The sequence below is a fragment of the Melanaphis sacchari genome, unplaced genomic scaffold (genome assembly GCF_002803265.2).
Source record: "Melanaphis sacchari strain LSU unplaced genomic scaffold, SCAv2.0 Contig32_pilon_pilon, whole genome shotgun sequence".
Taxonomy (NCBI): Eukaryota; Metazoa; Arthropoda; class Insecta; order Hemiptera; family Aphididae; genus Melanaphis; species Melanaphis sacchari.
In genome coordinates, this window is record NW_020271199.1 from 441,614 (window position 1) to 457,337 (window position 15,724).

Sequence of the window (15,724 nt, forward strand, 5' to 3'; positions counted from 1 at the left end):
ATCTTGCTAAGTTTTATTTAATGCTAGATAATACAAAAATTCATTTCAAGGTATCACGGTTATATATGTAAATTTTAAAGTTTTATTTTGCATGTTTTTGCATATTTAGAGATTTTTTGCCTAATTGGCATGTTTATGCATTTTCCTATTTTATCGGACACATTATTCAAAATTTTGATATTCCTATCATATTATGACGAAAAAAAAAAAATATGATCATTTATATCATAATTTGGTTGCTCCATAAAATGATTAAAAATAAAATGTTAGTATAGTAATCTTCATTTGGTTTATCAGTTTTGAGTACGTATTATACCCATAATTTTACTTTTAAGGAAAAAAATGTATAGAATTTAAAATAGAAATTATCTTATCTACTTGATACTTGTTAACTGTAACTTTTTCAGTTATTGTAGTAAATATGTAACGTGTGTGTATATATGTTGATTCTTTTCATTTCATTAAAATCTTTTATATATTTTAATAACTTCGTTCTTGTATCATGCCAAAAGAAAAACCGTCTTCGGCCTATTTTTTTAATACGTAATTTTAGATTTTTAGTGCATATGAATGCATACATTTAAACTTTTTAAGGCATATTTTGCTATATTTTAGTGCATAAGTACATGTTTATTCAGGTTTTTTTAAGGCATGAACTTCCGAGCCCTACTGATTACTATTACGAGTGCATAGTTTATTTGAGTAACTTGTAATTAAGTGAAAAATTGCATAGTTCTTGAAGTATTTTATCAATTAGGATCTAAATCTGTGACTTTAAATTAATTATTCACTAGAAATCAATTTATTTTATGTGTGTTTCAATTACAACAACAAGCATAGGTACTTCAAGGTGATGTTCAACTTTCACTATCATGCGAGCAAGGATTTTTGAAATGTGATTGACACAATATGTAAAACTAAAAAATGCAAGTGCTTCCAAACAAATATATTATTATGCAATCTGCATAATAGTATATCGTGTACAAATAGTACAAATTAATAATATTTTTTTTTACAAACAACTATTTTATAAAGAATGAAATACATTTTTTTTACATTGTAATTTTTGTTTACGTTAGTCGTTAATCAAAGCTTTTACTAACTCAATTTATATATCTTAGAATATAATTAAGTTCAAACAGTGAATTCTAACATTAACTAAGTAAAACCTAGGTTTACTTAGTAACAGGCTTTTACGATGGCATACAAAGGTATGAGCATACGCAGAAAAAAATTCTAGATATGCTATTGATTTTTATTTGTCTAAAATGTATGTCAGACAGAAAAAATATTAAAACGCATAATCGTAAAATTAATTTAGTTATCATCATTTCTTGGCTTAAAATCAATGATATGTTTTAAACTATTTCCGTCGATATGATAATGAAAGCAACTAAATACATGAAAAGTTATTTAACTAATTAACTGTAAAGAAAAATTTATGGTTAAAAATTACAATCACATTTCACATAATACGAAAATAAAGTAATTAAAATATAATTTTATTGATCAATAATATAAATGAAAAATATTTAAAAAAAAAAAAAAGCAAAAAAACATTTCGCCCGGACAGGGACTCGAACCCTGGACCCTTAGGTTAAAAGCCTAATGCTCTACCGACTGAGCTATCCGGGCTTGTGAGAAGTAGGTGTAATTTAGGTAATATTCACATTTCACATAGGTATATAGAAATGGTAAAATTTTATTCTTAGATTTTTTTTTAAAATAAGCAGAAAATTTATAAAAACATTTTTTTCGATATTTATATTTAAGATGATTGTTTATTTTTTATTTGAACAACCAATCTTTAAATTATCAATAAAGTATTTAATGTATTGATTTGAAATTATATATCTAGTTATTTTGTATAATTGTATGTGTCTTGTGTGCATTCAGTAGAACTGTAGAAAACACTTTATAAAACAAACTTTTTTAATTTTAACCTTTAAGAGTACTTTAAGTAAATTATGGATAAACAAAACCCAATACCTAAAAAAAAAAAAATTATTGGAAAACTGGTAAAATTTAAATCATTATTTACCTATATTTTTGCATTTATTTTATATCAATATTTATTTTACCATTGTATTCATACAATAGAGCAAATGAATTATTTCTGAGTACATTGAATTTATTAGGTATATTATTAGTATTTAATTATTACAGTAGCCAATAGGTACTTGTATAAATATATTATTAATTAATAAATAACTAATAATTAACTTAGGTATGTAAATTATATTGTATATTTATATATATTTAATATAACCTATATTAATAATTTGTTACCTATTCTTAATAACTTTTGAATCAATACTTCCTAACTGTTAGAATGGTGTGAATTGCTTTGTGGTACCTATCGACAAGCAATAGTTTAAAATTATCTAACCTAAATACATATATTGAAAATGTCATTATATTTATAATATTAATGATTAATATCCATTATTATGTCCCAATAAAAGCTAAAAATTACATGTATAATATAATTGTAAAATTAATTAGTTGGTGTATTCATTATTCTGCTCAGAATCTAACACAGAATACAGAAATATCTGATTAAAAAATCATGTAATACTATCTATTTTTTTTTTTTTTTTATTACCTCCTTCTATCCTTTTACTTTTGTGATAGGTATAGAATATATTATGTGTTTAATAATATGTGTAAGTATATTAATATTATGTTATCTATTATAACTTAGGTATTCCTTAAAACTACAAAAATTAAAAGATCTCATTTTTACTAAAACTATAGATTAAACTTTACATAAAATATATAATATTGAATGATAATAATATGTATACAAATACTTACTTAGGAGGGTACGTACACTTAATTCCTTTATGGTAATGGTTTATTATTTGAGACAATCCTAAATTCATAACAAACTAAACAACACAGTACATATAATTAAATACACATAACAATTTAATAATTATAAAATATATGGGTAATAAATATTTAATGTATATGTAATATATTATACCTAGCCACCTAGATACCTAATAATAATTTTTAATTCAATGATGTCTCTTATTATTAGGATTTTAAATGTTTACCTGTTTAAAAAAATATTTATAATCCATGATATTTATTTTATAATTTTAAGAAACATAAAACTAATGTAATTTTTTTTTTATACTGACCTTATAGATTTAAGTTCTTTGGAATTGTTTATTTACTCATACATTTGGAACATGTGATATTATTTTGTGTTTAATTATTTAATAGGTATTCTAATATTGATTTTTGTAGTTTTCAATAATTGTTGTGTGGAATCTTGTTTATTGTAACAGTAGGCGTGTATAAAATATTTTCAGAATCATGACAAATATCGTAAAATGTCCTTTAAGTAAGTGGTGTAAAACTTTTTTTTTATAAAGAATAAAAAATAATTTTTTTCAAGAAATTCTTATAACTAAAAAAAAATATCACCTGTTCTTATTTTTTTTGAGTAACTATTCAAATTTATATTGAGAAATTGGAACAAATAAAAAAAAAAAAATGTTAAAATATACAGGTAGTATTATTGTACTACCAAGGTCACTATTTATTTTATACATAGGACACATAGGTAGTGTATTGATAAAATTAATTTATAACTAACGAACTATCGTATAACAAAATAACTGTTATGTACAAATATTATTAATTAATTACTTTAATGTTGTGGTATTTATACTTAGAATAACTTTTAAATATAAATTGTAGATGATTTTCAACATAGTCAAATAGCAATAGTATGCGATAATGGTTCTTATTCATTGAAAGCTGGGTTTTCCAATGAAAATTTTCCACGAGCAATAATTCCAACTATAGTTGGAAGACCTAAAAATAAAAAAGTATGCAATGTTTTTGTAACTCTATAAATTTTATATGTATAGAAATTAGAAACTTTTATAATATTATAGAAATATGCATGTATTTTTCTGTATGAATTTGGCACAGAACGCTGCTTTTTTTAAAATTTGTTGTAGGATTCCACTTTCCTGGGATATTTTGGAATATAAATTTGGTGATACTAATAACCTAACTGTCCTAACCTATAGTTTAAGATGGTTTTGTAGTCCTAAAATTGATATTGATAAATTATTATAAGTTAATGACGTTTGTAGTTTAAATTACATTTCAATAGGTAACATATTAATTTGTGTCGCATACAACATGCATAATTAATTTTTTTATTAATAATTTTATTTTATTCACATTACCCTGAGAATTATGGATTCCTATGACATACTTGCTCCGGCATCATCAAATATTGCATTAACTTTTAAAAATATAGTTTTTGCATTGCTCAAATCGATTTGGAAATATTCATCCACTCCTTACTTTTACGTACTTTTTAAATGGTTTAAACCCTAATACAAGTATATTATTTAAAATAAAATTGATAATTATCTGTGTATAATATGTCTTCAATATTTAATTTTAAATTTAAAATTAATATCTTACTTTGTTTTATATTTAAATTTTTTATCATTTTCAACCATTTAATATTGAATTATTGTTCTTTTCAGATAATTTCTAACCCAGAACATGAAGAAAATATTGTATTTTCCGGCGAGTCTGCCATAAGAAATAAAGATATTTTGGATACAATTTGTCCAATACGTAAAAGTATAATTTGCGACTGGGATGCAATGGAACAAATTTGGTACCACATGTATTACGAAGAATTATTGGTACCACCAGAAAATTATAATATTTTACATACAGAAGTGGATATGAATTCAAAGCCATTGCGTGAAAAAATGTTTGAGGTTAATGATGTTTTAAATACATAAAAAATACTTTATTATTTTGTCAAAAGTATGAAAAAGATATTATTAGACATCAGTTATATCGTCTCAGTAAAATTGTAATTCTTTTTTTTTTTTAATGTGCTAATATAGATTGGGATAGGTACTTATTAGTTTTACTTATTAATTATTATAGGTAATAGTATATTTAAAAAAAATCTCTTGTTTGGATATTTTTTTTTTTTTGGAGGATCAAAATAATAAAACCATTTCCCATCAAAGAAAAATAAGAAATTTTACTAACTTATTTTACATAAATTAGACTATGTTCGAATTATTCAACGTACCAAAGACAGCAGTGATACCAAAGTCGGTCCTTGCTTTATACAGTAGTGGCAGAACTACTGGCTTGATGGTAGATTCTGGAAACGACTACACACAAGTAATACCTATTTTCGATGGATATCCATCGCATCACGCCGTACAAACAATGTCAGTCGGTGGTTGGCATATAACACAATATTTGATGGAATTATTAAATCAACGTGGATACAGCTTTGACTCTTCAAAAGATTTCGAAATTCTAAACGATATTAAAGAAAAATTATGTTATTTTGCTTTGAACTTTAAATTTGAAAAAGATATGTATACGAAAGAAAAAGAAAAAGAATATACTCTCCCAGACGGAATGGTGATCAATGTCGAAAGCGAAGCGTTAGTATTTTATATTAATTATAACAGTTTAAAGGTTAAAATATTTTTAATAATAGGTATCTTGAGAAAAATTCTAAAAATTAAACATATTTATAGTGTATTTATAATATATATTTACAGTTCGATTATTGATAAAACGATTATTATAAAATTTATTAATTAATATATATAAATATATATATGTATATGTATAGGGTGTTTCACGGTGAACTGAAAATTGCAATAATTTTTGTTCTATTGAACATTTTCAACTTTTTTTTAATTATTAATTGTCATCTGCGCTTCATTTAAATTAATTTTTCGATTTTTTTTTTTTAAATTTTGTATGTTAAATTAATAAAAAATGTCTATTTGATATTTAAAAAAATTAAAATAGACATGTCGTTGATATGATTTTAAAAACATATTTGCAAAAAAAAAAAATAAATAAAAATTTTCAACTGTTTATTTTCTACGATATTTTTTAAGTTTGCACAATTTTATATTATTTTAAATAGATTTTTTGGATAACCGATAACCGACAATCGCTGTAACACTAATGAAATAAATTTGAATTTAAGCAAAATTTAAAAATTGTTTAAAAACTATTGACTCAACCTTAGTAAAAGTTCTAATACAAAAATTTTTCTAATAATCGGATTTACAAAATGGCTTCCATGATTTTTTTTTTTAATATCAAATAGAAAATTTTTAACTTTTTAATTTTGCATAAACATTTTTTTTTTAAATCTAAAAATATTTTAAATGTAATGTAGACAACAATTATTGACAAATTTTTCAATAGAACAAAAGTTATTGATTGTCAGTTTATCGTGAAACACTCCGTATACATAATCTATGATTTGCCTGGCTTATAATATACATATAATATGTTAAATTATAAGAAAATAATTATTGCTTTATTTATTCGAGTATTAACTATTTTAGCTTTCAATCGACTGAAATCTTGTTTGATCCTCTTTTGTTCAACATTGAATCAAAACTAGGAGGTATCCACAACTTGATATATAGATCATGCAGTGCTTACGATTATAAAGGACAAAAAACTATGTTCAACAACATCATATTGGCTGGTGGTAATACGATGTTTCCATTTCTGCCCATTCGTTTGGAGGAAATGGTAGCTAAGTTAGTCGCGTCTACTATCAAAGTTCAAATTAAAGCGGACCCCGGACGTAAATATTCTACATGGCTCGGTGGTGCTGTATTAGCTTCGATGCCCAGCTATCAGCAAATGTGGATCAGCAAGGAAATGTACGAAGAAAAGGGGGCTGCAGCTTTACACGACTGCAAAAGCTTAATTTAATTGATGTTAATGTATTGTAATTTATAATCGTTGTAAACGCCAATACCAATTTATTAGCGTTTCGACAGCTATTTTAAAATTTAAATTAAAATGATTGTTAATTGATAAATAATTTTCTTTTTACCAAAATTTCTGGCCGTTGCCGATGTATCGTTACTTATTCCGCATTTCACTCATTCACTCGTTCGAATTAAGCTTAAAATATAATACCCAGTACACTGTTTGTTTATAATTACATATATTTATAACATATTGGTATAGTGTTAAATAAATGTTTTAATAAATATTCACATATGCCAAGTGATACAATTGTGGAAGGAACACTTGCCCCTTTGAAATTATAGGGGCAAAGGTATCATTCTCTTCTCTAGTTTTGTGAGCAGTAGAAATCTTTAAATGTTATAAAATTAAGAAAAAATGGAATAGATTTATATTTTTTTTACTTAAATTATTATATACATTATACATATATCTAAATACATTCATTTTACATTTCTCTTGTATAATATACTACCGTGTGTTCAAAATTATTCAATAGATCTGGATTACAAAAATAAACCAAAAATGAACCATTTTTTATGAACTTTTATTTGTAAACAATTAAACTGTGGTAATACTATCGATTTTGATGAATTAATTATTTTGCTTCCCCAGTTTTTTATCCAATTATTATGCCACTTATATCAAACATATCTATATTAAAATTAAATAATATAATAAATTAAGCATTTCTGCACATAATAATATGATTTATCTAAAAGAAATTAACTAGCAATAAAATAATGGTATTATTAATAATGTATTATGGTTATAATTTATAACTCTTGGATTAGGTATATTCAAATTATTCTTAAGTCCTAACACTTTGGGTATATATATATACATAAAATATTGTTTCGACTATAAAATTTTCATCTTATCAAGTATTATTAATTTTTCACTTAACTAAAATTTTGTAATGGTATATATATTACGTATATAGTTCCTTAGCTGTAACCACTAGATAAATACAGTGTATTTTATGGTTAAAGGTTAAGTTAGTTATAATTTATTTATTAGCAATTTATAACAGAACATTCTGAATATTATTACTCGTAAGTATAATATGTAATAACTTTTTCGCCTCCTTTGTATGCTTTAAGGTTATATTTTCGTGGAAAAATATTTTTGTTTTTATTTTTACGTAAACTATGTTTTTCATTTTCTGATTTCTGAATCTTAGTGATTTCTTGACACTCTACCGTAGAATTACTGTCTATAGTTACATTTTCCAATTTAGTTTCTTTCATAAAAATTGAATAAAACTTAGTAGAATCCTGCTTTTGACCCCATCCAATATACATATAATCAGTTTGACTGTAAACAGTTTTATAAATATTGTTAGATTTTTCTCTTATTGAGTATTTTAATAAAAATAATAATAATAATAATAGTTACATGATTATAAAGAAAATTATTTAAACAATAATTTAAAAATAATATGATATAATTATAAGTAATTCGCAATTTAACAAACTTTAAAATATTATTTTAATAGTTATTACCACATATTATTTCTTAAAATCTAAAGCAATATTTTACATATCATGAAATTTATTTAAATAGGTATGTACTAAATTATCACTATTATCGCTGATATTTTAGTAGCCATATTCATATACAAATAAATAATTTAATTGTCATTCACAAAAATAACCACCTCAATTCCAATAAGTGACTAGTAATTAGATTTATTAACAATTATTATTTATTTTCAAAATATAACAAAATAGTTGTATATTGTATCATTTCTTTGCTTTATTAATTATTGTGTTAACATCTTGAATATACAACGCTTATTGAGAAGCTTAAGGTTAAAAGAGGCATTTCGCCCCTCCTTAATTAATTGTTACCCACCTCCTCACGAAAAATATTATGATATTACATTTCAAAAAATGTGTAGGAATATATATATATACATATATTCATGTGTTTATTTTGTTAATGAAATAAAAATTATTATTATTATTATTATTATTATTTGTTTACTGTAAAACTGTGTTAGAGAAAATAGCTTCTTTAACATTAAATTGTGAACATTTTATAAATTATCGCTAATATACTGAAAATATAAATAATAACAATAATAATAAAGAATAAAGTATTCCTTATTTGAGTAAGGATTTGAATAATATCATTGCTTTAATTAAAGACTCTAAAACTATTTTATTTGTATTCATTGTTTAATAAATTGCATATTAAAAATATAATGTTTGTTTTTTTTTAGATTATAATTAAAGATAATGTGAGATGGCAAAAATGAAAACGTGAAATGTGAGGTAGAAAGGTATTTAAAAAAGGTTCTAATTACTTGACATTAAATATTGGTGCTTCAAATTTATTTATTGTTAATAAATTAACATACATTTCAAATAATCGAATGCATACAAATTAAATTGATTAAGTTAATCTTTAATGTCATATTATACGATAGAGAGTATTTGCAAATCATTTAGGTACTGAATGAAACATTTTAACCTTTTTACTACCATAATAATCATTATAGTTTATAACTATATAATATAAACATCTTAAAACTTAAAAGAAAACATACTTGCAGTTGTAAAATCTCATTAAAACTCTAAGACTATTAAATTTATTTACTTCCTTTTTTTTTTTAAATAAAAGTTATTGCTTTATTTATTTATTTAGTTATTATTATTTATTTATTTTTTTTTTTTTACAGTAGACACCATATAATTGTAAAATTAATAAATCTCTCATTACAATTTTACAATTGTAACTGATAGTAATTAAATTAATTATTAGCTAAATTATTAAAAAATATAAGACCTAAAATTATTAGGCACAGTTATTTTAAGAATATCGATTATTATCAAAGTTCTACTTATATGTAAATACTTTTTGAATACGTTTTAAATTATACATACAGATCATAAGCAACTGCAAAAGCTCCAGGCCATATGTGAGATTTCATTATTGTATAAGAGTAACGAGAATTCAACGGAGAGCAAAGTACACCTTTCCATGCAGATGTATTGTCAACAGAGATATCATTTCCTACGTTTCCAAATAAATCATCCTTAGAATTTATTATATTTTCATTAAAACTAATTTTTTCCTCTTCTTCAAGTTCTTCAAAATCGTCTTCGTTTTTATTTAAATCAGACAACGTAGAAAAACCTAATTTATTAGTTACTCCATTGATGTCAATATGAGGATTCTTATGCACCCAATAACTTAAATTAGTTAAATTATTATTAGATATGGGTTTGAAATTTTCGTTGCGAACAAGATCATCATTTTCTGGAACTAAATATAAAACCAAAATTCAAATTTAAATGTATTCATAATATTAATATATTGTTTCTTTAAATATATTATCTTAAATTTATGAGACCCCAATTTAATTTTTATGAATATTTAGAATTTTACTTTATTTACTTTTATATTCAATTCATTGTCAAAATTATTTATAGCTTAATAATTTCATTTTGTGTATAAATATTACACATAATAAAATTTTGAATTATTTTGTTCTATTTTTGTGTTAATCATCTATTTTTTTGGCTATACATATATACTATTTAATAAATGGCTCTACGTCGAAATGTCCCAGCAAAAATATTCTATGAAAAAATATAATTATAAGAATAAAAGTATTGTTAAACATTTATTAAAAATGCTAAATTACCTATAAGATGTTTCATTAAAAAATGATTTTTCGGAAATATTTTAGTTTTAAAATATTTTATTGAGTATATTTTAATGTGTCAAAATTAAAATACATTTATATTATTTTTATTAACTACGACAAAATAGATATTATTTATTTTAATATATTTATCAAAATATTTAATAATTATAGTTATATTATAATTATCAATTACAATTAACTTATACCAGTATGTATTATTTAATAAAAATAAGACATATATTTTTATAAAAATAACAGAATATTGGTTTAAAAAAAAATATACTAAATGGTATTATTAATAAATAGTGATGTAATAGTATTTTGCAAATTTTGCTTATACTCTTTCCCAATTTTTGATAAAATTACATTATATTTAATTTTTTTGTTTAACTGTTGTAAAAGAAAAATAATTGAATCATCTTTTTTAAATTAAGTAAAAAAAATTATAAAAATCCTAAACCATCATATATGCTTAATCATATATATGTTTAATAAATTTTAATCCTACTTTTTATGCTAGAATTTAATGCAATTGAAGATTTTTTATCTGATATTCCACTCAAAGATTTATCTTTTTCATCTATAATATAATATCCACGTGGAGATATTTGAGTGCTCGATGATATTCGCGCAATTTGAGCTCTAAGATATTCATTTTCTAAGCCATTGAACTTTGGAAAACTATTTATCTATGTATAATAAAGAATAAAACATACTTAATTGATAATAATCTAATTTATATAGATATACTGACCGGATTTTTTAATTTTCCCGTGAAATATCGTTTTATTTTTTTCGCTTCAACTATATGATGTGGTTCAACCGATTCTAATTCAATCCATTTGGTATTTAATTTATTTGTAACAAAATATACCTATAAATTTTACTTTTACAAAATAAATATTGTTTATTAAATATTGTTTTAAATAAATTTAGTATTTACATTTTTGTTGGCGCCGACTCCGATCATTTCTGGTTCTAACGTGGTTTTTGTCGAAGATTTCAGAGTTGTTTTGCAACTATCACTGTCATTTAAAGAAATCCATGAATCGTATTGATCAATTGAATTTTCAGCCATTTCATCATCAAGAGATGATATAATAGATTGACATTCATTTACTGTCTCTTGGGAATTTTCTGTATCTATTGATTTTGTTTCTTGTTGAAACAAATTATCATGAGTGACATCATTAACTATTTGTTTTGATGATTTTGAGTTATGGCTTACATTCTTTACAGTCTAAATCCCATTAATAATAAATTTCACAATTATAATGTATATCAAAGAGGTAACTTCAATTTTTACCAATAATTTACGCTCTAATTCTGCGTTTGACCATTTGCATTCAATTACATAATATATTTTTTTTATCCCAAATATTTTTCCCCAAAATCTAAAGATAATTTATGAATAGTTATTGCTTAATTATTTTTAGCTTGATAATAATATTGTAAAACCATACCTAATGCTTTCAAATTTATTTAACTGAGCCATTTCATTCATAGTTAGATATATCAACGTAGCTTCATCCATTGGAAGACCAAAACCAGCTTTATTGAACATATAATTTACTTCACAAAGATTTTGGACTTGCACAATAGAATTAACATTATTCATAGTATTCTTTTCTTCGCGTTGTTCAATTTCTGATTTTCTAATATGTCTTTTGTTTTTATTATATTGTTTTTGTTGTTCAAATTGTTTTTTTGAAGCACACTAAAAATACAAATTTTATTACTGTGCCTTGAATTGTACAAATTAGTAATTTACCTATGATGTAAACCATGTCCAAGCGCTGGTACGATAAATATCATATATTTAATATAATTATATACTTAACATTTAAGTTCACAAAATACAAGTGGCTAAATAGTAAATATTCTTATACCACTTACAAATATATCCCAAAAATATTAATACTAATTTTACTGTAAATAAATAAATGAGTTCTGTAAAAGTTCTGTTTATATAGGTATTAAAAACGTAAGTGTGATTTTGATGTAACATATTTTTATTTAATTATTTCATACTTAAAGCATTTTACTTGTTGCCTCAATTCAAACATTATAATAATATGTTGTTTATAACTAAATTGCTTACAAACATTAATTAAATACTATATATCTATGAAGATAATGACCGATTTGATGCCAATTTGTTACCATCCGAGTAAAATTGATCTCACTGAATTTTATACATTAATTATATGAATGAAAATTGGGAGAACGTTATATGCCTATGATAAAGATGAAAATTTTAAATTATTTTTTTATAACAAAACTTTTAAACAATTCAAAAACCTCAAAATCAATAGATAGTCAATTTATTTTTAATGTATATTAATATATTTGAATCAGAAATTATTAGTGTTTGGCTTAATATTAGATTCAACGCCATAAAATGTTTTAAATAGGCAACTCATATATTCAAAGTATAGCTTTCCTGTATTCTTGTTTTATAGAATTTGATGATACCTACTAGTCCATCTTTTCATATCATAATATGTTCTCATGAAAACTAAATACAAATTGTTTTAATTAAAAAAAAAAAAAAACCACTGAATTTTATTCAAAGAATCCTATTTCTATTACCTTTCAAAAATGATTAATTATTAAATTTCAATAAATAATACCCCTATAATGAAATTCTTAGTTGAATAATACCCATACACAATTTGGTTTTTTTTTTTACTTCAAATTTATGAATATATATTTAATTTACCTTATACATTTGTAAACTTTTAAAACAATAATTCCGATTTATGTTATCCACAAAAACGCGTTCAAAATTAGCATCATTATGAATATATGTACGTTTTAACATTATGCTATATTTTTCAAAGTTTTCTAGTGGATTTGAAGGTTTCTCTGATAATATCTTATTTAAAATGTTTTGTAAATGACTATACCTAAACATTAAATTATGTAACAGTAAACAATCTAATGAACACATGCTTTAAAATAAAATATTATTACAATATAAAATACTAATAATTATTAATATTAAACAAAGCGGATAAATTGAACATAAGTAGAGAAAACTAAAAAAAAGTAAATAATATGAATAATATTTTAAATAACAATGATTACAAATACTACACAATTCTAGTATTTTTTTTAATTATACAGTATATACAGGTTAAAAATGTACATACATATTTTTATTATTAATAAATTAGTAGTTTTAGAATTAATTTATTTTGTTTAATATTATACTAGTTTAAATACATTTTTCTATTTCAATAAAAATAAAAATAAATGCGCATGGTCAAAAAAGTTTACAATTGTTTAAAGTTCAAATTTAAAAAAAAAATTTTGGTATCAAAATAGCTAAAGTTTGCAAATTATTTTGTCATAGGTATAAAATTCATTAATAATGTTTAATATTCATACTTTAAGTTTAAAAATTTAGTACAAAGCTCTCCAATAGTAGCTCGAAACTCAAAAATATAAAACTAAATTTTTTTTATCGATATTTGAAGTTTATATGTTGATAAAATTAAATATTAAAACAAGAATAACGGTTTTATTTATTTTTAAGGACTTGGTATTTGTACGTATATTATTTTATTTTATTAAACTCAACAATGAAATTTTCAAAATATTATTTAGATTCATTTTATATTGTCTATGTATAATAATTTATATACTTTATACCGTATTATAAATAGTAAAATAAATTACTAAAATACCAATAAAGTATATGATAAACATACTTAATAATATAGACTGACAAATTGTCTTTGTTCAAAATCACTTTTTATGCAATGGTTTATCGTTGAATTTAAATTTTATATTTCCATTACTACAGTCTACAATAAACTACTAGTTAACTTTTTATACTTTTTATTGTTGTTTATTTTTAAATTTTAAAAGTTTAATTAAGTATAAATGTAAATTAAGCATTATAATACACATTTCATACATCATATTCAAGTTGAAATTAAAATGATAATTATAGTTAAAAAAATAATATAGTTAAAAAAAAAATAGTTAAATTAATTAAACTGAATTAAAAATATCATTACCTTGTCTAGCCGTGCATAAATGGAACATACATTTATCAGAAAGTAAATAAAAGGTTTATTTGTTTTTAACGTCATTAATTTGTGATAAATATACGTAATATACGTAATACTACTAATACTGTTTCAAGTCATGAATATTTTTAAACCTTTAACCTACCTTTTTTGATGTTATCAACAATATAATATTTAAATCCATTGATACAATTCAATTATCATTTTTTATGTGAATCATTGATAAAAACTAAGTAGGTATAACGATTTGTAAGTTTAGTATTTAATATTCACTCAACATTAATGATACAATTGATTTCTAAGTTTTATTTAAATAAATGTTAAATACTTACACATTAACATTTTCATCTTCTTTTTTTAACAGTCCAATTGCATAATTAACGTCAATATCATATCGAAGTTCTTGCAATCTTGGGCCACCACACGAAAGTAATGATTTAAATTGGGTTGATTGAGTTGATACTTTTGATCTAATATAGTTACTTTTATTCTCGGTTGTTTGTAAATTATTATTAATTTCATTAAACGATTTGTTCATTGCGTCTGATATTGAGTTTACAATTTCCATATTAGACATTTTTAACAAATAGCTTATTGTTCTTATAAATTAAACACAAATATAATTAATGCATATTGCACAAATTTAATACGGAGTAAGAACAGAAATACTTCAATTATATTACTATATTATATTCAGATGAATGATTGGGTCATAAAATGTTTTATGATTAGAGACAAATCGTAGCTATGTATTGTTAGTTGTTACCTAGGATATTATTACCATTTTTTTTTTTTATCAATCAAATGTTATTTAATTAATAATTAATACTAAGACATTCTATTAAAATTAATGTGGTTTTTACTTTAATATTATATAATAATAACTATTAATCTTACTTCGAATGTTAAAAAATGAACAAATATAAAAATAATGCTGTGTATTAGGTGGATCTCAGTTCAAGGAAAAATCAGCATCAGTGTACCTTGCTTTGTGAACTAATTCAACCGAGTTGGGTAATCCGCCTATAGTAATTTGGATATAGCCATTTTATAACGCAGTTAAAACTATTCTCTTAACATATTTGATACCACATAATCTCTAAAATTTTTATCAAAATCAGTATAGTAGCTATTTAATTTATAAGCTACAAACATACATGTCTCCATTATATTCTAATTGTTTATTATTGATTGCCATTGTAAATAACTGTTTTGTTTTCTG

General features: G+C 22.7%; 2 protein-coding genes and 1 non-coding gene across 3 annotated transcripts; 1 reads left to right on the forward strand and 2 right to left on the reverse strand.

Annotated features, from left to right (window-relative positions):
* Positions 1-1,562: 1,562 nt before the first annotated feature.
* Trnak-uuu lies at positions 1,563-1,635 on the reverse strand. Its single transcript has one exon. It is a non-coding gene; the product is annotated as a tRNA-Lys (tRNA).
* A 1,692-nt stretch (positions 1,636-3,327) lies between these two features.
* On the forward strand, positions 3,328-6,765 carry LOC112596614 (actin-like). Its single transcript, XM_025342381.1, has 5 exons — positions 3,328-3,355; positions 3,715-3,845; positions 4,524-4,766; positions 5,068-5,459; positions 6,387-6,765. The coding sequence occupies exons 1-5, from the start codon at positions 3,328-3,330 to the stop codon at positions 6,763-6,765; spliced, it is 1,173 nt and encodes a 390-aa protein (XP_025198166.1).
* Positions 6,766-7,853: 1,088 nt separating this feature from the next.
* LOC112596616 (radial spoke head protein 4 homolog A-like) lies at positions 7,854-15,079 on the reverse strand. The gene is made up of 9 exons (XM_025342382.1): positions 14,835-15,079; positions 13,185-13,371; positions 11,926-12,179; positions 11,769-11,856; positions 11,406-11,702; positions 11,217-11,336; positions 10,971-11,151; positions 9,696-10,071; positions 7,854-8,121 (listed from the first exon to the last, which is right to left on the reverse strand). Exons 1-9 carry the CDS (start codon positions 15,077-15,079, stop codon positions 7,854-7,856), a joined length of 2,016 nt encoding a protein of 671 aa, XP_025198167.1.
* Positions 15,080-15,724: the final 645 nt, after the last annotated feature.